This window comes from Colobus angolensis, unplaced genomic scaffold, assembly GCF_000951035.1.
Source record: "Colobus angolensis palliatus isolate OR3802 unplaced genomic scaffold, Cang.pa_1.0 Scaffold41, whole genome shotgun sequence".
NCBI classification, from domain to species: domain Eukaryota; kingdom Metazoa; phylum Chordata; class Mammalia; order Primates; family Cercopithecidae; genus Colobus; species Colobus angolensis.
Window position 1 is genome coordinate 15427766 of NW_012117488.1, and position 26612 is coordinate 15454377.

The following is a 26612-nucleotide window of genomic DNA, read 5'->3' on the forward strand; positions in this document are numbered from 1 at the left end:
AGTCTTGGCTCATTGCAACCTCCAACTCCCAGGTCCTGGTTCAAGCAGTTCTACCTCAGCCTCCCGAATAACTGAAATTATAGGAATGTGCCACCATGCCCAGCTAATTTTTGTATTTTTAGTAAAGATGGGGTTTCACCATGTTGGCCAGGCTAGTCTTGAACTCCTGACCTCGTGATCTGCCCATCTTGGCCTCCCAAAGTGCTGGCATTACAGACATGAGCCACCGCACCAGGCCCCATTTTTTAAGAGGAAACAGTATTTATATATTTGACTAAGATTACACTTAGGAACTGAATCTTAGAATACATGTCTTCTAGTTCTCAGTCCTGTGGTTTTTCTAGAATATGAAACACACTTCCAAACAGGAAAGCCCATTGCGCTAAAACTACTGCAAAGTGTTGAAGTAAGTATATACCTAAAGTCTGATATTTAGGCTATTAGTTCCTAAGGGCTCAGGGTTGGGGGATGATTCAACCCAGTGGATAAATGAGCACTTGATAAGGAGTGTGGTTCAGTTCCATGGTAGAGTGTAGGTTAGTGTGACCCTGGGGAGGGGGTGGTGTAGGGGTGCCCAGCTGATGTGGAATTAGGGAGGAGAGGAAAGTAGAGGAGGAGATTTCCAGAAGAGAGGTATTGGCTGAGTTGAGTGTTACCGCTTGAGAGTCTTCAACTGGATGCACGGAGAAATATGGAACATAGGGAATGGGGAGCCGTCTCTGGGCTGCAGTAGTTCTGTTAGGTTGGTGCGTATGGGGCAGGTGAGAGCATAGTGAGGAGTGAGGTTTAAGATGTAGGTTCCTGTCATGCCAGTGCTTTGGGAGGTTGAGGCACGTGGATCACTTGAGATCAGGAGTTTGAGAGCAGCCTGGCCAACATGGTGAGACCCCATCTCTACTGAAAATACAAAGATTAGCCAGGCGTGGTGGTGCATGCCTGTAATCCCAGCTACTTTGGAGGTTGAGGCATGAGAACTGCTTGAACCTGGGAGGTGGAGGTTGCAGTGAGCCAAGATTGTGCCACTACACTCCAGCTTGGGCGACAAAGCAAAACTCCATCTCAAAAAAAGAAAAAGAAAAAGATGTGGACAGAGAGCAGATCACAGATTATTTAAAATTACTAGCATTTCAAATAAAATAATATGATTGTTGGGACTCTGGGGTAGAGGGTGGCTTATCGGGATGGGATGATAAGTAGCAACGTCAGGTCAAGGAGCTCATTTCTGTGATAGTAGAACAATAATCCAGGTGAGTGATGATGCTTGGTAGTACCAGAGCAAAGGAAGAAACTGTTTACAGGCTTAGTGTCTCGCACACAAAGATGGATGGTGATGATGTGATTTCTCTCATTAGCACTTCCAGGCTCAGAAACTTGGATTCATCATCTCACTGTGTCACCACTCCATTACCAAGCTTTCTTAATCTTTCCACATGTAATCTAATGTTCACCCCTTACTTCCAGTCCGGGCCCGACCCTCATTATTTAATATCAGAAGGTATTATTAGTGTCTCCCAACTGGGCCACCTGTCTCTAGATGTGCCCAGTGAGCTCTGCAGTTACCTTCTGACTCTCACAGCCCCTCAAGTGTCCGTGCTTACCGTTGACCATGCCATGCGGTGCACGCTTCATGAGGTGTATCTTCTTTCTCCCCAACCCTCTAATGTGTGTATATTATACTGTCATCTTCCTTCTTCAAGAAACTTTTCCCCGACAATCTAGTTTTTCTCAAGCTCCAGCTGATTCTACACAGTGCATCCAAGACTTTTTAGTATCAAGTATTTTTTTAACATCAGGAAATTTTTGTGGATCACTCAATATAGATTATGTTTCATGGTAGTTAAGAACACTCGCTTTTGGGGAGCAGGCATTCTGATTGCTCACACACACAAAAGCAAAATAAAGCATTGCTAGCCATTTACTATTTTATAATCTCTAAACATTTTTATGCTGTTAATTTTTGTGTTTCACTTAAAAGAGTCTGAGCAGTGGCCTGAAATCTCTTTCTTTGACCATAAGTAATAGTTTGCATGTTGTTCAAACAGATGTTATGTACGTTAAGCTCACTCCTTGATTAAAATAAAATTCTTAGTGGCAATTCCAAATGTAGGGTTAGGAATGCTGTCATTTCGGTTGTGTAGCCAGCCCTTTTGGTCAGAATTGGTTTTTAAAAAGCCTTTGGCTTCATTTTAAATTGTCCCCATGGACAGAAAACAGCATCCACTGTGGGCCATCATTTGAATGTTAAAATCAATTGGACACTAAAAGCGAATTTGCAAAGGTTCAGAAAATTGAGGGTGTGACCCTCATTGTGACTGCTTTGCAGCATTGTCTTGGGAAGGGAGGGATAATGGAGGTGACATTCTACCATTATCTGTGGGAGCATTTTACCTGCTTCCTTTGGGGTGGGGGTGAGTTAAAGAGAAGTTTAGAATGTCAAGTAAAAGTGAAGAAAGGTTTTTGGTAATAACCCTTTAAAAGAGTGATTCTATTGTTTTTCTTCTTTCACCCACATATATTGAAAGGTTTTTTAAAAATGAAATAAAGCTATTTTTAGAGTAGAGTGTCTGAGGAGTCATCTATTTGAACTTTCTCCCAGTTGCTGAAACCACTCTACAGTATCACTAATAAATGTCACTTGATTCCTTCATAGCTTTTTACCTTCTCACAGTCTTCATCATATCAGTTATTATTTCTCATCCCATGTATTAGTCTAAAAGCTCTAAAGTCTTCCTGTTTCATGCCAGCTTTGTGTGTGTGTGGTTTTATTTTATTTTATTTTTTTTGGTTTTCAGAAAAAGCTAAGTTTTTCTGCTGCCAAGAGCTCATCATTCTAATGTTAAAAGTCAGAGTCCAGAACAGCAGATCCTGTTATTCGACACCATCTGTGTATCACTAGCTGTTCATTTCCTACATCTTTCTTTCTCTTCCAAAGTCAAAGTATTCCACCAAAATAAGAAATAAAAACAATGTTTATGTCCCCAACGTTCTTGATTCCTATGCAGCAGTTTTCAGTGACTGAAAGTCCAGTCCTCATTTAGTTTTGTTACCTTTTTACCTAACACTAATAGAAATTGGTAGTGGTCAGTGGATTTACCAAATCCAGTGAAATTTTCTGTATTGAATGTCTCATTTTAACTTAAAAGTTTTGTTTTAAGAATATAGCTTGTGAAGACTGAGTCATCCTGTGTAGAATTTTTACATTTCATCCTTTATCTTTCAATATAAATTGTAAATTGCTCAAGAATCTGTGTTCCTATTATTAAGTATTCCTAATATTAGGGTAGTTCGTAGTTAATCGGGTGCAACAAAGGGCAGTTCTTCATATTGTTGGCTGCTTATTCAGTCCTTCATTTAATTGCTCAGTGAGTACTTAATGATGCTTCCTGGGGCCTCTCCCTCAGAGGAGAGTATTGTTGAGTTTTAAATAGAAAGTAATACTAGGTTATTTTCATTTTGTATATCTCTATCTGTACCTATTGAACAATTCATTTTAATCTAGTAGCAAATCTAAACAAATTATTTAAATCAAGTAAAATTGCCAAAGCTACCTAAAATGATATTTATTGCTAAATTATACACTTAGGACAAATAACACAATAGATATTCCACAGCTGCTCTAACACTTGCTTTATGCGGTATACCTCTTAAGATGCTTTCAGCTGTATGTAATAGAAAGTGCAACTCAGAACAACTCAAACAATAAGGAAATACATTTTCCTGCATAACTTGAGTTCTAGAGTTGGGTAGCTTCAGGGAGATTTCTCCAAAGACCCAACATTTTTCTGCCCCTTCTGCTCCGCTATCCATGAGTCAGCTACGCACAAAATAATTCCATAATTCAGCTATCCATAGGGTAATTTTAGGACTCAGAGGCCTTTTACTGTCTTACTCCTGTCCAACAGAAGGGAATGAGCCCTCTCCCTAAGCATGGAATATGTCCATTGAGTCCAATGGGGCCACTCTTGGTCTGATAACCTTGGACTGGCAAATCTGCAGGGGTATGGCATCCATAAACTTAATAATGAATTCACCCCTTGGAGCTAGGTTGCATTTCTGGACACAGTTCTATTAGGAAGAATAAAGGGAGAAATGGATTTTGGATAAGCAGCCAACAGTATCAACAGTAGCATCACTTCTCAATGGGAAAAAAATAGACTCTAATGACCTTGAGGCTTTGAATCAACCTTGACCGTAAAATGTTTGTAAAGTTTAGATAGAAATAGATTATTTATGGCAGAAGCTGCAGAACTTTGTACTTCAATGAAAACCCAAAGTCATTTTCTCCATCATCATTAACACGTAAATGCCCAATCTTTTCCAAAGTTCTTGGTGATCCAGTCCTAACATGATACCTTTCAGAGTTGAGTGACTTAATTTGTAGCATGGACTAGAATTTTAATTGAGCTACATTTGCATCTGTTGAAAACATGGTAATTAGGTATGTCTTAATTGCAGAATGACTGTGCCACATTAAAGAGAAATAGTCAGCTTCATGCTCTACCTTCTTTAAAAAAGGAAACTCGAAAGTGTCCGTCTTTGTAGGTGACCACATGGAAATGTAGCTGATAGTTTAGTACATAGAGCAGGTTCAAACAGGCAGAAGTGTTGTCAAAAATAGAAAGTTCTGTTTGTTTGGAAGGAGATAATCATCTCTCTTTGTGCGGGCTCTCTGCAAAAGGAAAGCAAATAATCTGTCAAAGTGAGCAAAATTAAAGAAAAAAAATCAAGAAATGTATATAGCACTTAAAATAGCACATTATCTAAATGTAGATTTATGATTAGTTCTTACCTTGTAATTTGCTGTCTGAACACAATAGATCAAGCCATTTATTGCTGATATATTACTAGTACTTTTCTTACTTGAAAAATTGTTTACATGCATATGTTTTCTTAGTTTAAGGGAATAAAGACATTTTATGTACCTTATTATAAAGCTAGTATTAAATGTACAGATTTATTTTAAAACCTAAAATCTGACTAGTACATCAGTGACTTTGAATATGTATATTTTTTTTCAAAAATTAAGCATGTGTAACCAATTTATTTGAGCTTTTAAAACTACAATATTTCTGCATAGGAACAGGGTAAAGATTTTTCTCTATCAAATAATTTCAGAATTTGAAGTATATATAATTCAGTATTTTAAAAGAACATCTTATGTTTATACATATGAAGCTACATATTGCTAAATATTTTTAATTAGTTGGCATTCAAAGGGATTAGTTAAATCAGTACACCCCCAGAAGATTTTCTGTGATAATATATTATCTAAACTAGAATGTTCAGAACAAGTATAAAGAATCCTCCAATGTGCAAGTATCATTTTAAAGAGTCCACTGGCTTGGGCCAGGAAACAGAGGTAGGAGTTTTAATGTTATAAAATGAGGTTACAAAACCTGAAGCTAATAAATGATTTCATACTATATTTAACATACTTTAGAAAATAAGTTGCGTTACATACACCAGAAAATTATTTTGAATATGAAAAGAATTGGCAACAAACATGACTTCAGCATATAGTGAGTTGTGAAGGCACTACCATTATTCTGTTCCCAAGCCAAGAGCCGACATATGCCCCTTGAACTTCTGCCAAAACTATTAGGCAGAAAACTAACAGAATCACTACTGATCGTTCCATTCATGATTTATGATAATGGTTGCTGTGGAAGACTGAATCATTTACATTTATTGAGCTCATTTTTCTGTTTATAGTTTCAGACATTGTAGAGGGTCGCAAAATCTATTAAATGATGCATATAGCACTAACAATAATAGCATGAAAATATACCAGAAACCAATTAGAGCTAAACCGAATACTATGAGCATTCCTACCTCGTGTTACTGTAGTCAGATTGTGGCTGGTCTTGTCAGGCTTGATGAGAGAACAGTAGTCATTTTTCTAAAGCTAGAGGAATGGTGATACCTGGCAATTAAATAAAGTTTGGTCAGGATAAAGTCACAAGTCAGTTTTTACCAAAAGTCTTTCATTTACGCAGCCATTTATGAGCAGCTGCTGTTTGCCCCACAGTCTTCATTTGAAGAGCTTAGAGAATGGGAGGGAGACATGTACGTGATATCATAGGAGAAGTGCAATAATCAAAGATTGTACAAAGAAAGGGCTTTGGAAGTATAGGTGAAAGGAGGTTTCCATACAGGAATTATACAAAATTCACTAGCATCCATTCACAAGCATCTAGCTTGAGTGTACAAATGTACCTAGGTTTTCACAGCTCCAGAGAACTTTTGGGAATCGTTCGGTAATTATTTGGTCAATTATCTCACATTTGTGGCCACACCCATATCTCAAAGAGTTGAAGTAGTGGTTCACAAGTAGATAGAACACAGCCATGTTCAAGGACATTAAGCAACATACAACCCTGCTTGAACTATATTTACAGTCTTTGGGGGAGCTCTCATTTGAAAAGGCTACACATAATTAGGAAGCCCATGGGCCAGTTGCCAGGATGTTCTTTCCCTGCTCTGTGTACACCACAAAAAATTATAGCCTGAACTCAGTATTATTTGCAAGATTATGGATTTTCACTATGTCCTTCTAGTTGTAACTGGCTTCTTCTAATAAACCTGCACAATTACTATTTATATCTTAATAGAGAGGAAAAGGAACAAATTTTATTAAAAGCCTCCATGTCCTTTGGAGGAAGACAATGGCTTACAATGAGATAACTCACAGTACAGAGGAAGGCTAACCTTTCTGAAGTCATTTATATGCTTGGGCTGGGCGCAGTGACTCACACCTGTAATCCCAGCACTTTAGGAGGCCGAGGCTGGTGGATCATTAGGTCAAGAAATCAAGACCATCCTGGCCAACATGGCAAAATCCCGTCTCTACTAAAAATACAAAAATTAGCTGGGTGTGGTGGTGTGTGCCTGTAGTCCCAGCTACTTGGGAGGCCGAGACAGGCGAATCACTTGAACTGGAGAGGTGGAGATTGCAGTGAGCCAGGATCATGCCACTGCACTCCAGCCTGGTGACAGAGTGAAACTCCGTCTCAAGAAAAAAAAATAAAAAGTGTGGGTGCAGTGGCTCCCTCCTGTAATCCCAGCACTTTGGGAGGCCGAGGTGGGCGGATCACGAGGTCAGGAGTTCAAGACCAGCCTGGCCAACATAATGAAATTCTACTACTAAAAATACAAAACTACTAAAAATACAAAAAATTAGCTGGGCATGGTAGTGGGCACCTGTAATCCCAGCTACTCAGGAGGCTGAGATCAGAGAATGGCTTGAACCTAGGAGGGGAGGTTGTAGTGAGTTGAGATCACATCATTGCACTCCAGCCTGGATGACAGAGCAAGACTCTGTCTCAAAAAAAAATAAAAAATAAATATAAAAAAAATTCGGAGCTTTGTTTTTTGCATTATGACAAATAGCTGGCTTTTTAACAACAACAACAAAAAAACACAACTGTGTTACTTGGGCATAGCTGTACCATAATTTGATAGTCTCTTTTCAGATTTGTGAGGGTTTAATAGCAGAAATCTAAGATATTGGGATCCTTTTAGCTGGTCTTATTATACCCATGATAACTGTGTATTGCTAATGAAAGTGCTCCTTGCTGGTGAAGAGGAAGGACTGAATTTTACTGAGGATATATTAACCTGATTTGGAGGTCAGTTCTTTGCAAAAGTTTGGGAAGAGGCCGAACCATTCTCTTTGGCTCTTTGTTACAAGAAGCTCAGAAATACTGATCTATACTTTCTTTGTTGATGCTGGAAAAAGAAAAATGACTTCAGAATTAACGGAGTAATTAACCTTATGGCCCCTATAATTCTCACTGTATTTGGAGGAGAACCTTAGCTGACCAGTCCCGAAAGAAGATTTCTGAGAGTGGCTGTTCATATGTGCCTTTCTGCTCCTTACTTAATGGAGAAGTGTTTAAAGCTCTTTTGGTAGGTAGAGACCTACTTCAGTTACTTGTCATTCTTTCAACTGCAAAAAGCTTGGGGTATTGAAGTGCCCTTGGACCATGTGCTTACTAAGTGTTGGATCAAGGAATGGAATGTTGTTATCACTAAGAAGATCTTTTATCTGCAAAGTCCAGAGAAGTGAGCTTATTGATTTACTCATTTTCATGGCTCCCTCTACCTCTGTTCAGCTGCCATGATGCAGATAGGCATACAAGATTGTTTAGGATTAGAATATATGGTAGCATTTACTTCTGATGTTGGCCTTATGCAAAGAAAAGTTACAGAGGCTGTGCAGATCTGTTCTGTTGTAGATATAAGCCAAAATAATCTGTTCTTCTGTGTCAGCAGGATATGTTGAGAGCCTGAGGAAAGAAGTCCTTGTGCTGACATTGAATGGTGTAGTCCAACAAATTAATGAGGGGCCAGAGTATATCTGCATTATTCTTACCCAAGAAGAAAGGAAGCACTTTGGGAAGGGCTGCTTGTTTTCTTTCTTTTCATCTTGCAAATATAGTACATGGGACCCTTAGATGTCTGCTCTGTATAACAAGGTCTTGCTGGGCCCCCCAGGAGTGTACAATCTGATTCTTAGAGGGTGTTTCTGTGGGTGCATCAGCATCCCACCAGGAAGCTGCTTCTCTGCTACTACTGACTTGGCACATGATCTTCACATAGGAGGCATCCACATCACATATTCCATTTTAATTCTACTCAAAGTTAAACAACATTGCAATCCATGTTGCTGGCAGGGCCATACTGCAGTAAAAGTATGGGAAAGTAAAGTCCTTGAATATATTTTAGCTTTATTATTTTTGTTGCATTGGTTCACTGTGTCCCTATTTTTTTTTTCTTTCCTTCCAAGTGGAAGAAGACACAGAAGAAAGTTCAAGATCAGGGAGAGAGTCTGTATCCACAGCCAGTGATCAGCCTTCCCACTCTCTGGAGAGACAAATGAATGGAAACCAAGAGAAAGGTGATAAGACTGATAGAAAAAAGGATAAAACTGGAAAAGAAAAGAAGAAAGATAGAGATAAAGAGAAGGATAAAATGAAAGCCAAGAAGGGAATGCTGAAGGGCTTGGGAGACATGTTCAGGTAAGTCTTTACCCAGAATCCCAATCCCAAATCTCCTTAAACATACAGGAGTGTGAACTTAGCAAAAAAAGTACTAAAAACTGGACACAGTAGTGCACACCTGTAATCCCAGCTACTTAGGAGGCTGAGCTGGCAGGAATGCTTGAGCCCAGGATTCCAGATCCAGCCTGGGCAACAGATCATTCCAATCTCTAAAGAAAAAAAAAAAAAAATTAAAAGCACTGAAAAACACAGATTTGAAAACATTATCTTTGAGATCAACCAAAATTCTTGTATAATCTTTTCCTACCTCATTTTTACTTTGTTTTGGATTTCATGTTAGGTATTTTCAGACTATTTTAGCAGCCTAAATGATTATATCTTGCCAAACCATGTAAATAATTGTTGAGAGGTAGGAGGGACATGTCTGTATCTTAGTTATATGTAAGAGTGAAAGCGCCAGTGAGACAAAGGGCTATTAAAGCATGTTTGTTCTTTTTTGTGTGTGAACAATGGTTCATTATTTAAATTTAAACATAGAACTAAAGTTAGTGGTAGCATTTAAAGGTTCATTAATAACAAGTCTAATAAAAAATGTTACAAATAGAGCTTCAATTAAGCTGTGTTGATTAATTTAATACTTATTACTTCAGTCTGTAAAGATTTCATTAAATGTGGTCTCTGGCTGTTTCTTGACAGTTGTTTTTGTGCCCCTAAATTATACTCTAGGATTACTTAGCATATCATTTTTTACAAATCATTGCCATACAATAAAAGTGACAAGTTGTTCAGAAGTTGCACTGCAACTCTCCCATAAACGTTCATCTAAGATAATTTATAATATTCGGGCATTTAATGTTAAATATAAAGATTGCTTGATTGTTCCATAAATTAAACCCCTAAACATATCAAGGTAGTGGTTTAAAATTGAAAACATAAAGCACAGCCATTTGACTTTTCCAAAAGTAGTTATCCTGCATTATGGATCCCCTCCTTTTAAAAAACTTACTTTAAAATTGCAAAATGCGAACAACAGTTTTCATTTTCATAGAATTTGTTGATTTACAATCCTGAAATTAACCTCCATAACTCAGGGAGTTATAGATAGTCAGACCTGGAAAGTCGAGGAACCATTGCCCAGCCTGAAGGCTACATAGCTCAACAGATGTGTTCTGTAGATGTCTGATTAAGTGCATAGAAGAAGGACATTTAACTCTAGACTTAATTAACACAAAGCCTAGTCTATGAGCAGTATTTTATTTCAGTATGATTAGATTTTTGTCTCTCAGTGCTTCAGAACTGTGAGATTTTCATAGTTTTTCATTAGAGTTTTTCTAGTTTATATAGGGCTCCCCCTGAATCCTTTTTCAGTCAGATCATGTTTCTTCATTATACTCTGTGTCCAAGAATCATACAGGAAGAAATTGCTCTAACTGCCACTTTATTTCAGTTTCTGTGTTAGCCAAGGGCCTTTTTGTTCCGTATGTGCAGACTGACAGCTCATAAACTGGCACCTCCACAGTGCACAGAAATAAGGCTGCTGCCCGTCAGTTAACATGGAAGGAATTTGTACTACTGTCTTCTTCAAATTATAGGGTTAGAGATGCGAGAAACCTTCCCCTGAGACTTGTAGCACATTCTCACTTCCAGGGGCTCTCCTGATGTCTTACTGAAAGCTAACGGCTTGTTAGTTTTCATTCATTGGCCAACATTTATGTGATAAAGTGCTCTGTTCTGGTTATGGAATAAAAAAATATACTTCTAGTATCTTAGAATTACTTTAATTATAAGTGATCTTTTTCTGTAGCTTGCAACTCCAGAAGAAAGGCCTGTGGTAGAGCTCTCTATCTGGGGCCAGAGGAGCAGAGTGTGGGAGAAATGTGTACTGTTTCTAAGAGACCTTGAAGAACACCACCACACAACTCTCTTTCTTCTAGAAGTCCTGTCAAGCATTACATGATGCTTTCTCTAGATCAGTATCTATAGCCTGTACCCATAACCTGTAATGAAAGCCAGCTTTATGATAAAGAAGTTGACTGTGCATATTCTTGAAAATAAAATTCTATATGCAGGTGCAGGGGCTGAAGGTTCCCCCCCCTCAAAATTTAGGCTGATAGTCTCCCAGTGTTTAAGAATGACTAGTAAGAAAATAACAGACATTCATACTTTTTTAGGTATGTGGTATCAGTGGTATATTGGAGTCAGGCCCGCTTTGGCTGGCAAGAGCCAATTGATCAATTTTTAGAAACTTCGCAAGCTGATTGTCAAACATAGCCATTATTAAAAATTAAATACATTATCTAAAAAGCAAAGGTAATTAATACTCAAAATACATGACTTCCTAATTATTTTTGCTATACTATGATCTCTACTTTTGACATTATTTGCATTTATGGCATGGACATGGGGCTAATACTATATAATGATGACTGTGCAGCTTTCCCAGCCCTGTGTTTTGTGACGTCATGCTGATAGCTGAAAATTTGCCATGGTACAGTGTTTACACCAGGAAGTCTATGGAATTCCACAAAACAGAGCCCTTCTCCTAGCAGAGCAACACAGCACCCCACAGTGAATGTAAATACCTTTGACCAGAGTGGCAGCATCTTGTCTAGTGCCCCCGGGCACGGCTGGGTTCTATCAGATTGCAAACCGCTGCACCAGCCCTTTCCCAGTGGGTTGCCACATATTGCCCCTTGAATATGAGTTCAGAATAATGTATTAAACAGGAAATAGCTTTTTTGTTACTGAATGTTGGCTCTTGATCCTTCCTTCACACGATGATGGTAGTCATTAGTCTTTGAGAAGACTCTTAAAGCACTGTTAGATTTTTTGAAACATTCTCTTAAACTACCTTCCTTCCATACCTACTGGATCTGATTGTTTGAGGTGAATATACTTTCAGGTTGATTATTTTACATTTCCTTCTTTTTTTCTCTCTGTCCTAACAACATAGGGGACTACAGTAAGATTTAAAAATTGGTCTATTCCTTTCTCTTTGTTCTTTTAAGGAAACTAGGATGTGGTTTCCTTAGCAGTGCTGCTTTTAAACAGCTTAATCAGAACATGCATGTGCATGTATGTATTTCTTAGTATGATTTGCAAGAGGGTTCACGTATGGAGGATCATGCAGGTCTGAAGTATAAAGCTGGGGTGCGTCTGTGATGCTTTTCTTTCTTGTAGTTCAGAAAACAAAAGGCTAAGGGACATTCGGTATTGGGAGTCTAGATTTGTAGGTAAATATAGCAGCCTATGAGCTTCTTCTCTTTAGTCTGCTTGAGGAAGTAATACATTTTCCTTTAAAAACAGGCTCATAGGCTCTCCTCCCTCTACCATCCTGTCCTACCCTCATCATCCTGTTGCCTCCCCGCAAACCCCACTCATACACTGTTCCTACCCCAGCAGGTTGTCTGTGATGCTTGGTTAAATATGGTGAGAGTCAAATAGATAGACCTTGTTTTAAATACTGTACCAGAGGAAATGAGTAGATAATTTTTTTTTAGTCATTGGCATATATAGATAGCATGGTTTTCTGTTTCATACATTGAATGGTAGTCACAAAGATGCTTTAATTATTGATAAACAGCTCTAGGAAAGAATGTTGTGAGTCATATGAATCACTCTTCTGTTTATAAATTATGGAGTATACGAACTACAAATACCGCCTTAATGCAAGTCTTAAATCAGAAATTTAAATCTATAAGGAATCATATAACAAATGCAAAGGTTTTCCTGTATTAATTTCTCCTCGTACATACTACATCTTTTGCACACAAGGAGCGTCTGTCACCTTAATTAAAATGGCTTTGTATCTGAGAAACCTGAGTGTGCTTACAAAACAGGTAAACATGACTTGTAAATGTAATCATTCTGTGTGCAGAGTGCAGAGCAGAGCGGGGAGCACAAAGTTTGAGTCTGTGTATGTTTGATTCTCAGATACTCAGCTATTCAAATTTAATGCTGGAGGATATTTCTGAGAATTCTTCAATTATACGAAATTGTCATGAAAGAGGAAATTGAGTATGTACTTTAGGAGAAGGGAGATATGTTTTTTAATGTTTTAAATGTATTCGTTTTTAAAGGAAAGCAGCCTTCTTAAGCAACATGGTTTTGCCTTAGCTTTTAATCTCCAAATTGAAATAACCAGCAAGATACTAAAATATTGTATTTTCAGATATTAAGAAATTAAAATCATGTGCTCTCTTTTTGTGAGCCCTAGAGTAAGTGTATTTGATATTGCTTTGCTGCAAAATTGGAACTGTTATTGTTTGAATATCATAAAATTGTATGTACTCTAAAATTGAAGGTTCTTAGACGCGACCTTATTGTACATGTCTCAGATTTATTTCTAGCTGTTGTCCATATGTGATAGCTGAGAACCTATCACTGCAGAAAGCTAAAGCAAAAGTAATGTTGCAATATTACCATTAAAATTGAATCCTCCAATTACATTTAAAATGATTACCTGAGTCCCCGAAGCATTGTTTTATTCAGTTTTGAACAGGAAATAGATAATTTAGTTTGTAACCTTGTTTGGTTGAAATCAGATATATTGCTCTCTTTTCCTTTTTAGAGTATGATCATTTTCAGAACACAATGAACATGATCAGGTTTTAAAACTGCATGTTGTAGTTTGGATTATACATCCTAGGCATTTGAGAAAAGAACACAGATTCTTGTTGCTTTCCTCACCTATACTAATTGTGTGTCTGTACCATGTCTCTCATTTAGCCTTGCCAAACTGAAGCCCGAGAAGAGATGAACAACAAAGCGATTCAAAACATGTCTTGAGCAGCACATATTGCACAGTTGTTGTTTTTTTTTAAACAAACAATAAATTTACTTTTAATGAATTCTTAGTGGCTGTTGACGAATTTTGTTTACGACATCAGCAGTTTGATGGTTTAATAATTTCCTTATTAATCCATTTGGAACTTTTTGATCTTGATTTCAAGCTTGGGGTTTAAATTACTGCTTGATAAGGCAGAGATATGTTTGTTTCTCTTTCCTTTCTTTATTGGCCCCTTTTCATAGTGGAAAACCATAGTCCTCTCACTGCTGGCGTATTCAGAAATCATCAGCACACACCCACTGGATGTTAGAATCAGAGTTTTCAAGATTCTGTTAAGGGCCACCACCCATTTGGTTGTGTTGTGTAACCACCAATGACTTGGGACACAGGCAGATGTCACAGGTGATGCAAGGCAGAGGCAAAGAGGTCTGTGGGCTGGTACAGTCACCCATCAGGGATGAGATGCAACGGATAGATTTCATGACCAGATGGACCAGTTTTGGCAAAGGTTTCAGTCCCTTTGTGGGTTACAGAGTTTAGACAAAAAATGGACGGTTGCGGGGCTGGTGGCCTAGGAAAATAAATTTCTGTGCTTAGATGGCTGAACCAGCAAGTTCTTCCTGTGTGAAAAAAGCAGAGCTACTTTGGCACATAGTAATCCCAAGGTTTGCTGAGGCCACGCTCTTTCATAAATGTTTCTGCAAAGGCTCTGCCCGACCAACTGTTTACATCACAGATCCAATGCTAGTGCAGGTGGATCTCCAATGGTCCTTACTATGGATTGAAGCCTTCTCTCTTGTAAGAAACCTTAATTCACAGTTTCAGTATTCATGGCTTCCCAGAATTTGAGACAGAGACTGTTTATTTAGTTAGCTCTTTTTCCTGAAAATGTTAGTATTGCATTCTTACTGAAAATAAACATGGGTTGGGTGCATTGGCTGACACCTGTAATTCCAGGCACAGGAGTTTGAGACAAGCCTGGGCCACACAGTAAGCCCTCGTCTCTATTAACAAAAATTTGAAAATAAAAAACAAAAATAAATAACTGAAGTCTTGAAAACCATCTGATAAAGGGTATTGTGGATTGGGTTGAGTGCCTTTGAGAAGGCTTGACCTGTGCTCTGACGTGAAATCAGTTCGCAGTTCTACCCTCACCCCTGCCCAAGTGAAAGCCCTCAGTTCTAGTAAGGAGACACACAGAAGAGGGTTTATTTGGTCATGCTAGTTTTTGATGACTTGGGCCCTAATTGCCATGGGAATTAATGTAACCAGTTTCACACTGGTACATCAAGTGGCATCCTGTGCAATCTGCTGATGATGTAAGGAATGCAGTTAAAGTACGTACATAGAAAACAATGCTTCTCCGAGTGAAACACGCTGAGATTTTACATAATTTTATTTGCTTTCTTGTTTGTCACCTGGACAAAGAACAGCTGTGGTTTGTAATTATACATGCTGAGAGGTTTCCTTGGAATGAGTTCTGAATTTGTAAATCCTAAGGACTTAATGTATGCTTCTGTTAATTTGAATTGAAGCAGAGGTTCCCATTTTTAACACAGGAAAATAAATGTCCAACTGACCTGCTAGCAAAGACAAGTTCTAAGGTAGTTGATATCATATTCTTCAAGTATTCTTCTTTTCCTGGTTAGCAGTTTTAAATAGAGAACCTCTGACATCCACAGCACCCAGGCTGAATGCAGAGGAAGCTGAGGAGGCACAAAGCATGACGGCCGGGCCTCTCTCAGACCTTTTCTGACGTTCTTTAACGTTTCTTTTCCATAGACCTGTGGCGTGAATATAGAATGCAGGTGTCAAGGATGACACCTACTTTATAGTCTCTGTAAAGCAAACCTTTTCGCAAAAGAAATTCTTGACAGTTCTGAGATGCTAAGTCAATTTCAATTCCAGGCTGTGTGGAAAATAGAATCTTTTTTCTGCAATTGATGTGAAAATTGAAGGCTACTGACTATTCACTTTCTAATAACATAGGGTAAATAAATACTATCACACCATTGAAAAATGCACTTAGAAGACAAGCTCAGCTAATGACATTCACAACATATGTTGGAAATATTCCTTCTGAATGCTTGTTACCATTAAGTGTCCATATTGTTTACATCAAATATAATAGATCAAGTACATGTTATTCCTAAATGTATTTTTATCAAGCCACAAATTAGTGTATAAAGGTAATTGTTTTATCCTGACACTCTTTTAAAGAATTCACTGGGGGACCTCTTTCCTAATTGAGTGTCGAATGGTTTTCTTCTGACCTTTGTTTAATAATAGCCAATTTAGAAGCAAAAGACTAAAATCAGATTAAATTTTGAATCATAGTGAAATAACCAGGTCTCCTATTAACCTTTCTGCTTGCAATTTTTTTTTGATGGTTGACCCTTTTGCCCACTTGCATCTCATGCTTTAAGCCAAGGGCCAAACCATGGTGGTCCTCTGAGGCAGGCAATTCTTAATCCTTTCTGCATCATCCATGACTGCTCTTTTTTTATGGCGGGGGATGGTTGAACCTCTGCCCTCACCTCCATCCCATGCTGTAAGCCAAGGCCAAGCTCCCAAAAAACCATTCTGGTCCTCTCTTGCCTCTTGCAGGACATTGCCCCAACAATTTTTAATTCTTTCTTCTCTTCTAAATCGATCTGATCCCTCTGTGACTGCCTTTTTTTTTTTTTGAGACAGGGTCTTGCTCTGTTGCCCAGCAGCAGTACAGTGGTGCAATCATGCCTCACTGCACTTTGAACTGCTGGGCTCAAGTGATGCTCCCACCTCAGCCTTCCCAGTAGCTGGGACTACAGGCATACACCACTGTGCCTACTACTTTTTACATTTTATATAGAGGTGGGATCTCACTTTCTTGACCAGGTTGGTCTCAAACTTTTGGCCTCGAGCAATCCTCTGGCCTCTGCCTCCCAGCATGCTGAGAGGAGGCATGAGCCACTACCCCTGGCATTGCTCTTCTCTTTACAGGATCATTCACATTGTTTTGCACCATGCTGTCACCCCCTCCATCTTAGAGAAAATTATCTCTTGGCCCTACTTACTCTCCAACTATGATCTCATGTCCTCTTGTGCCCATCACAGCAGACCCCTTGATATATTTGCTGTCTCTTTTTTCCCATTCTCTCTTGAACTTGCTTCAATGAATCCTTCACCCCTTCTGCTCAACAAATCCTGTTCTCATCTAGGTCACCAGTTCCCTCTTCCTTGGGAAGTCCGGGTCCATTTTCATCCCTCATCATGGTCCGCCAGCAGTACCCAGCATGTTGATCTTGGCTCTCCTTTGAGATCACCTTTACCAGCTTTCCCTCCTCCTCCCCGGCCTACCCTGTCTTGTCTCCTTTGCTAATTCTGTGCCATGCTCTGTCCTCCAGGTCTCGTTGTGCCCCAGGGCTCAGCAGTCCAAAATCCTTTTTTTTTTTCTCTTTTTGGTAACACAGAGTTTCGATATTCTCAGGAAACAGAGCCTTTGTGATCTAAATACAGCCTATAGGCAGATGACTCTCAAATTCACCTCTCCTGCCTGGACGTTTTCTTGAAACTCTTCATTTGTAGTCTCAACCGTCTTCTTGACACATTCACTTGGAGATCAACCAGACACTTGAAACTTCACAGGCTCCCACCTCACTGCTGGATTCCCCCTCCCCGCAAACTGCTCCCGTGAGCCTTCCCTTTCTTAGATAATGGCAATTCTGTTTTCTCAATAGGTTAGATCCAACGCTTTGGAGTGATCCTTGACACCTGATTTTCCCTTATGCCCCACAAGCAGTTTATGAAGGTATAAAAGCAGAAGTCCATCAGCTCTGTTTTTAGTACACATCTGTAATCCTACTTTGCAGCTCCCCCACTGCTGCTACTGTGCTCCAGTGGTCCAAGCTCCCTGTGCTCTCTTCCGGGCTTAGACAGTGGCCCTCTCACTGTGCTCCCTGCCTCAACCCCTGCTTCCTGCAGTATATTCTCACCACCACAGCGAGAAGTCACTTTTCCCTCCTCTGTTTAACGCCCTAGTAGCCCTCAGCACCACATAGAGCAAAAGCCAAATCCTTAGGGTCCTACAGGACTTGGTCTCCCACCCCAACCTCTCTGACCTTGTCCCTACCGCTCTTTCGTTCAGTAACCTTACTCTTCCCTGAACCTGCTGGGTCCACTAGAGCCTTTTCCCTTGCTCCTCCCTCTACCTGGAATAGCCTTTTCTCAGGTATTCCTAGGTTCACTCTTGTACCTTTAACATCTTTATTCAAGAGTCAGCTTTTTAGAGGGTCTAGTCACATTTTCAAACTCTGCTCCCTCCCACCCTGATGCTTTCTAACCCACTTTTTGGCATCATTTTTCGCATTTGCACTCCTACCTGAGATATGATAGATCCCACTCATTTGATATAAATATACATTGACATTGACAGAGAATGTTAACCCATTTTTCCCCTGCTGTATCCCTGGCAGACTGCATGGTGCGTCCATCATCAGTGCCCAGTAAGTGTAACAGATGCCAATTGCCAAACCCCTTTAGTGGCCATTCCCTGCCTCTGTGCCCGAGGCCTCTCCAAAGCCTAGGAAGGCAGCTCTGTGTTTCCATCTGGGCCTGCTGGATGTGTCCAGGAATAACACCTTGAAGCAGCCTTCATCCCAGTGTAAATGTACCCTAGTCCCCATGGCCCTTGGGTTTATAGTACTAAGTCATAAGGTCTGCACCCTTCACCCTCAGACCAGGAGCTTGTCGGAAATGCGGAATCCTAGGCCCTTCCCACATCTGCTGACGTTAGAATGTGCAGCTTAACAACCCTGGAGATTCCTGTGCACATTTCAGGTCAAGAGGCAGCAGCCCCTACCCCACTCCCAGAGTTTGCCTGTGGGGTTGTGTTCCACTTACCCACAGTGTCACCGGCTCAGTAACACTCCTTTGTGACAGCCTCTCCTCCCCACTATGACATCTCCACTTCCCTCCCAAGTGTTTCTTCCCTTAAACCACTGTCCTGAATCCTTGTCCCAGGGTCTGCTTGTGATGAAATCCAGAGTAAAACAGTGTTGAGTGAATGAATAAATAAAACTTTTGGAATCAGTGGTAAATAGCATATGCTGGAAACTTCTGTTGGGGGTAATTTTGCAATTTATGACAAGTCTTCATACCAGGACAGTGCTGGCATTCCCATCTTTGGAAGGCAATGTCACTGTTGTCTCTGCCTTTGTATATGTACATACCTGTGACTGCACAGACAGTCCCCAAAGAGCAGCCTTTCGTGCTTCATGGATCTACATCATGGTATTTGGTTTATTATTATTATTATTATTATTTTGAGATAGAGTTTTGCTCTTGTTGCCCAGGCTTGAGTGCAATGGCACAATTTTGGCTCATTGCAACCTCTACTTCCCAGGTTCAAGCGATTCTCCTGCCTCAGCCTCCCAGGTAGCTGGGATTAGAGGCATACACCACCACACCCGGCTAATTTTGTAATTTTAATAGAGATGGGGTTTCATCACCCTGCTCTCAAACTCCTGGCCTTGTGATCCACCCACCTTGGCCTCCTAAAGTGCTGGGATTACAGGTGTGAGCCACCATGGCCAGCCCGGTTTGTTATTGAAGTTCTTTTATTCTGCTAAAAATAGCCGTAGATGATTTTTGTAAATTAAAAAAAAATTAATTTTGATTTTTTTTTTTTGAGACACTCTTGCTCTGTCACCCAGGCTGGTGTGCATTGGTGCGATCTCAGCCCACTGCAACCTCTTCCTCCTGGGTTCAATCAGTTCTCCCTCAAGCCTCCCAAGTAGCTGCGATTACAGGCATGAGCCACCACCATACCCACCTAATTTCGCAGAGACAAGGTTTCACTATATATGCCAGGCTGGTCTTAAACTCCGGACCTCAGATGATCCGCCCACCTGGGCCTCTCAAAGTGCTGGGATTACAGGCATGAGCCACCATGCCTGGCTTAATTTTGAATTTTTTTAAAAAAAAAAATTTTTTTTAGAGACAGAATCTTGCTCTGTCACCCAGGCTGGATGGTGTGCAGTAATATGGTCCTTGCAACCTTGAACTCCTGGGCTTAGGTGATTCTCCTGCCTTGGTCTCCTGAGTAGCTGGGACTATAGATGCATGGCACCATGCCCAGCTATTTTTTTTTTTTTTTTTACTTTTTGTAAAGATAGGGTCTCATTTTGTTGCCCAGGGCATTTTCAAACTCCTGGCCTCAAGTGGTCCTCCTGCCTAGCCTCCCAGACTACTAGGATTGCAGGCTTGTATCACCATGCCTAGCCATGATTTAAATATTCTCTACATAAGGCTGTCAGGAAAGATAATTATGATTACCAGACTAAATATTCCATGTTGGGCAATTCCCTGTTTTCAAGCTGAGGATTGTATAGTTGAGTGGTGATAGATTTAAGCAAAGAGTTTGTGTTAAAATTGTCCTTTCATGTCTGCCTATGCCTCAAAACATCAGGGTCCAGGAGATGTGTAAGATTCTGATTCTAAAGAAGTCAAAACTGGTTTTGCTCCTTACAAGCTTTGTGGGCAGCTGCTGCAGAGCAAATGAGCGGGTGGAAGGCCTCCCTTCTGAAGGCGCCAGCCATGGGCCACTTACAGACAACCTCTGCCTCGCCCACTGGAGGCGCTCTTGGGCTTTCTCTTTCACTACCGCTGCTAGATATCCACACATTTCTCCAGAGGCACCAGGGCCCAGCCCACACCTGGGACCTGGATCTGAGGTATGCCTTCACAGACTGATGACTACCTCACCTTCTTAGTTTCTTCTCCCATGACATTTATAATACTTATATTGTGCCTTCCCTTTCTTTTATAATGACAATATTATCTAGTAATGTTAGTCTTTTTTTAAAAAAGGAAATAAAGGAAGAACTTTACAGTCTGTGCTCATACAAAGGAACAGATACTTTGAAATGATGGAAACCAACTACAGAATTTTTCTAACTGGCTGTATTAAGGTTTCTCAATTTCCACTCTCCTGGCTAATTTAGAGGATTATCTGTTATCAGTTTTATTACATTTCCGATTTTGTTAGGTGGTTAGTCATTCTGACTTTTTAAGGCAAACAATAAGCTATTTCTTATATAGCCAATACTGTGGCTAGCAGTCAGCATTGGTTGCATGTTGATACTGGCAGACACTGCAGAGAACATTGTTTTCAATAGCCCCTTTACGCCTCATAATAACCCTATAAGGTACTAATTTTAGCCCTGTTTTATGAATGAAGAAACTAAAACATAAAGGTTTGGAGAAGAACTAACTTACCAAGGTCACAAGGTAATTGAGTCACAACAAATTTGAACAATGGTCAACCTCAAAGGCCATGTTCCTAACACTCTTCTGCACCATCTGAGCCTTCTTTGCCCTTCTGGGTAGGTTTTGGCACCCCAAAACCTGTGTGGGAGCCAAGATTGCTATGCGACATGGCATTGCTCTTGTGAGTGCTATGGAGAAAAAAGATGTCTGTTACTAGCTTGGAAATGCAGAAGTTAGTATTTTTTGAACCTGACCTTCACGTCTTGTTCCTACTTGATTTCTATAGTTTTCTGTGTCTATGGTCTCTTCTCTTCCCAAAATAATATATATATATATATTTAATTTTGTAGACATGAGGACTCACTTTGTTGCCCTGGCTGGTCTCAAACTCCTGGCTTCGAGTGATTCTCCCACCTCGGCCTCCCAAAGTGCTGGGATTACAGGCATGGAACACAGTGCCCGGCACCAAAATAATTCTGAAGGATTTTTACAGCAGTAAAACTTACCTGCTGTCCCATTCCTCTCCCTTTTCACAGACCCTCAAACCTGTCTATATAGATGCGATGGCAGCCGTCCCTGCTCCAGAACACGAACGAGGATGATTTTAAAACAATGCCCTCTTTCCTCGGGCTCTCTTCCTTCCAGGTGGCTCTGTCCTGCACATTCTCTGCCTCTTCCTGTTCCCACCCTCATTTTCCCCTTTCCTTACTGTGTGCCGTCTTGTGCCTCCATCTTGCTCCACCATTGCTGCCTCTTGTTTTCCCCTATCAAAACAATCATGAGGTCATTCTTCTTTTCCACAGAATGTGTTAGCAGTTTTTGCATCCTCTGCTCTTTCCTCTGTTTCCTTGTCTTCCTCTCCACCTCAACCATGCTCTGTCAGTGCCGCCCAGATCACAGCTGGCTGCTCCTTGGCAGGTACAGGCTCACCTCTCAGGGCTTTGCTCCTTGGTGGGGTTATTCAAGCTCAGCATCACCTGACTCACATGTGTCTGGGGTCCTCCAACCTGACCTTTGAAAATTTCCACTAACTGAAGATTGTAGGGGGAAAAAAAAAACAAAAAACATTTTATCGAATTCCTGCTTTTATAGTTGATTTTATCTGTTAGGAAAACATCCCAAATTGAACTTTTGAATTCCTAGAATTTCAGATTTCTTTCCTTTTTAAAAATTTTATCTCCTTTTATAGTAGTAAAAAGATTTTTTTTTTTTTTGGAGTGGATGTCTGAAGCTCAGTGTCAAGAATAAAATCATTTTCTTAATTGAGAAAGTGATGACATCTGTTTAATTTATCTCAGGATATCTTGATTCTGGAACAATTTTGAGAAAGTAAAGATTAGATCAACTGCAAGTAGGTACTCTTAACAGGATGGAAATTTTCCTCTGATGTTCTTTCTAGGCCGTAGCAACAGCCAGTTGCCTGATGTTACTTTGAGCACAGTGGCAAAGCATTGATAATCACTTAGGCAGAACACATTCACATAAAATTTTACCTGCGTTGAAAAAAAAAAAAAATCACCTGGGCAGTAAAATAAATTCTGAGCGTTATATTGCTTACCTGGCAAAAATGGTTTCTAATAATGAGCAGGTGGATTTTTTTAACTTGGTTGTGGACCAGGTGTGATGCTTTTAGTAATTGAGAGGTAAAACCATTTGTTTCATACATTCAACAAATATTTACTGGAATGCCTACTACATCCTTGGCACTTGTTAGAGGTGTTGGGGATTTAGTGGTGGATACAGGAGATAGGACAGTCGTTGAGTAAGTAGGTCCTGCTCCAGGACCTCATGAAAGGGAGATGGGGAAATTGTGGGAACTTGCCACAAATGGGCCTGGCTGAGACTAGAAGCCATCTGCCTTCCTCTGAAAAATGACATTAAAACTGAGGTGTGAAAGAGGTTTTGACTTCTTTCTCTGAACTCAAAGGGGAAAAAGGAGTGTTTTGCATCAGTGGGATTTAAACTTTTTGGTATCATCTGTGAGAAGAAATACATCCTACTTTGCAACCTCGTGTACAGGTATGGGCGCAAATAGCTAAAATAAGCATTTCACAAAACAAAAGATACCTGCCCTTCTCAGTGTAATGCAGTGTGATGTATTTTATTGAGCAACAGCATAGAGTAGTGGCTAAGAACCTAAACTCTAAAGTTTGATGTCCTGTGTTCAAATCCCAGCTGTGTGCTCAGCAGCCTTGTATGTGGGACTAGTTAATTAACCTCTTTGTGTTTTACTTTTTCAGTTGTGAAGTGTGGATAATAATGGTACCTGCCTCACAGGGTTGTTTTGAAGCTAATGTGAATTAATAGATACAAAGCATTTTAGAACTCCTCCTGGTACAAAGTAAGTACTTTGTGGGTATTAGCTGCTGCTGTTGGTACCAGTAGTCTGCAATTCATTTTTTTAAAATGGTAAGTAAGTGCCACTAAATCAATTTCAAGTCTTCAGTGAGTTCCACGACAGAATTTGAAAAACACCATTTAAATGGTGGAAATCCTCTCAGTTTGCAAGGGTGGGATGAGGAGCCTGGAGGCACTGGAGAGACAGGTGGCCTCTCATAAATGACTCTTGATATGGCTTGGCTCTGCTCCTAAAGATAGTGGGTAACCATTCAAGAGAATAGCTTGATAAAGTTTACAGTGTTTAGAAAATTAGATTCCTTTAACCACAATGTGTAGAGTGAACTGAAGGACTAGACCAGAGGGATGCCAGGAACCGTGAGGCAGCTTTTGTAAAAATCATGGTCAGAGATGGAGGTAGCCGTAGGGACAGAGACATATAGATGTATTTTTCAGATAGACTCTAGGGGACTTGCTTATTTGGTTTGATATTTAAAAAAAAAGAAAAGAAAAGAAAGGAGAAAGAACAATAAGAAAGAATTGCCACAGCCACAGTTTTAGCCTGGTCAGCTGGGTGGATAGTCACACACCAGTAAATACTGGAAGAGGATCCTGTTTGGAGGACATGTGACATGTTGCATCTGATACGCCTGTGATAGGTCTACCTGGAGGTAACGGGAGGGTGGAAGAGGGGGAAGGGCTGGCACTGTAGAGGTTTGGAAATCAAAGGCATGTCAGGTAGTGCTTGAAACCATGGCAGTGTGAGTGAAGGGATTGTCTGGAAAGCGCATATAGAGGGAAGGAGTAATAGAAGGTGGCCAGAGAGAGTTCTAAGGCCCCTTTGAATATCACTGGAGCTCAGGGCAGGAGTAGGGCAGAGGAAGGAGCTGTTGGTAACTGAGAAGAGGCCACTGCAGAGAGAGGAGGAAAAGCAAAAGAGTGCGGTCAAAGCCAGTAAAGCAAGGATGTGTTTTTAATTAATTAGAATGATGTGGTCAACATCGTTCCTGCTGAGAGGTCAGAAAGTCCTCCTGGTCTTGGCTACATGGAGTGTTTAGTCAATGAGTGTCAACTGGACCTATTTTGAAGGGTTACCCAGCACTCTGTGATATACTTGAATCATTTCTATATGATGCAGGTGTGGCTAGCAGCTCCGATGCTAATGCTTGTTCAAGTTAAGAATATCGCATATCCCTGTTTTAAGAAGCAGAGCTTTTTTCCTGACACTGTGATACAAACACAGGCACATAGTTTTTGAGCAATAGAAATGACAATTTAGGTGACATACGAATCCTAATTGCAGATTTTCACAAAGGATTGTAGCTTTTAGGATATAAGGAATTAATTTGTAAGTAAATACTTAACGTATAAAAGTTGCAGGAAAAATAAATTTGGTGATTGATTTTGCTGCCTGTAGGATCACTTCTTACCCTCCGTGGTGAGAGATTGTTATTCACTGTCTCTGCCTTTCTCTTGTGTGTTGGGAGTTGTCCTGCTGAATACGACCTTCCTAGAGATATCTGTGGGTTAAGGATCTTCATGGTATCAGCTACTCTAAATTAGCTGCCTAGTTCCAGTCTTTTCTCAGGCTTACAGAACCATAGAAGTACTTATAGTCAGTAAATTGTTTTGTCAAAGTCCAAGCTTTAAAATTGCCCCCAGCCTCGCCTTTTTTTTTTTTTTTTTTTTAAACAAGGCCTTGCTCTGTCACCCAGTTTGGATAGGCTAGAGTGCAGTAGAGCAAGCACGGCTCTCTGCAGCCTCCTGCCTCAGCCTCCCATGTAGCTGGAACCACAAGCATGCACATTCATTCATTCATTTATTTATAGTTTCTCACTTTGTTATCCAGGGTGGTCTTGAACTCCTGACCTTAAGTGATCCTCCTATCTTGGCCTTCCAGAGTGTTGGGATTACAGGTGTCGGCTACCATACCTGGCCAAAATTATCTTTTTAGAAAGCTTTTCTTTTCCAGTATTGTTTTAAAATATTGTGACATTTAACCATTATAACATATAATCAGGAGCCCCCACTATGTACTTGCATACATTTCCGGATTGTGTTTTCCCAGGGTTTGTTTTTCCAAGATTCATGAATGCTTCTTCTATTCCCTTGACTTCCAAAAAAAATTGTAATATAGTATAATTTGCAGATATCTTTGTTTTTCAGGGCAACAGTGTCCATCTTTCATGTCTATCCAAAGGGACATAAAGTCTTTGGTATGTTCAAACTATTAATGCAAACTTTTTATTTGTACATGCATTTTAATTTTGTGAGTCAGTCTGTGTGTTATGTACTCTCCGTTTATTGCATTCAGAAACATTTTAACTGGAATTATTTCTGAAAGTGTATTTCTCAGGAAAGTGTAGACTTTTATGTATTTCCTACTGTGACACAATTTTGATTTTTTTTTATATTTTCAGTAATAAAGTTTTATGAACTAATTATTATTTTTAAAAAGGTAGACCATGTAACCAGTTAGCTGTTGTTTGATAATTTTGGTAATAGCTAGATACCATTACCGTCTGTAAATGGGCTACCATTAAGATTTTATCTTTCTTAATTTTAATGAACAAACAAAAATTTATATAGCATTTTTCCTGTGGAACTCCTTTTTGAGAAGGTCCCACACTCAAATTAGTTTTATCCATGCAGTTCTTATTATATTTTATTCTCAAAGTTCTATGCTTTACTCTTTGGCTACACTCCTGTCTATTTGACAGAATTTCTTTAAACATTATTTATCTTGTAAGATGGACATTCTCTGAGTCATGAAAGCAGAATTTTTATCCTGTTTCCATTTAGTCTAGTCAGCAAAGGAAAAGGACCTCTCCCTTCAGAAGTGTCTTCCACCGATGTCTATACACACAGCTGGTGGACAGCCGTCTGATTAGAGAGAAAGCACTTATTAACAGCCAACATAATAGAAAGTGCGTGAAGCCATCACCAACTGGAGAGTACCCAAATAGCATCAGAAACAATGAGGAGAAAATGAAAATCAGTTCTGACTCATGGATTGTTGTTTTCCTTTTGTTTTCAGTACTGACAGTCTTGATCAGCTGGAATAGCAGCTTTGGCCTGAATATCTATTGGTGTTTATTTGCAGTTGTCTCAATTAGTTCTGCTCTTAGCCTTTTGGGAGGCACTGGGCTCCTCCCTGCACTGTGTTGGCCACTGTGGGTTGACTTTGAGGGTGCCATCCTGACATAATCAGTTGTTGGGAACTATAAGACTGAACA

At 39.9% G+C, this 26612-nt stretch overlaps 1 protein-coding gene across 1 annotated transcript in view; it reads left to right on the forward strand.

The window, feature by feature from the left end:
* The window catches only part of PARD3 (par-3 family cell polarity regulator), a 722486-nt gene that overhangs the window by 505163 nt on the left and 190711 nt on the right, over positions 1-26612 (forward strand). Inside the window, exon 20 of the mRNA XM_011956182.1 lies at positions 8789-9020. Within this exon, the coding sequence (XP_011811572.1) occupies positions 8789-9020 (232 nt within the window). The remainder of the gene's footprint in view (positions 1-8788; positions 9021-26612) is intronic.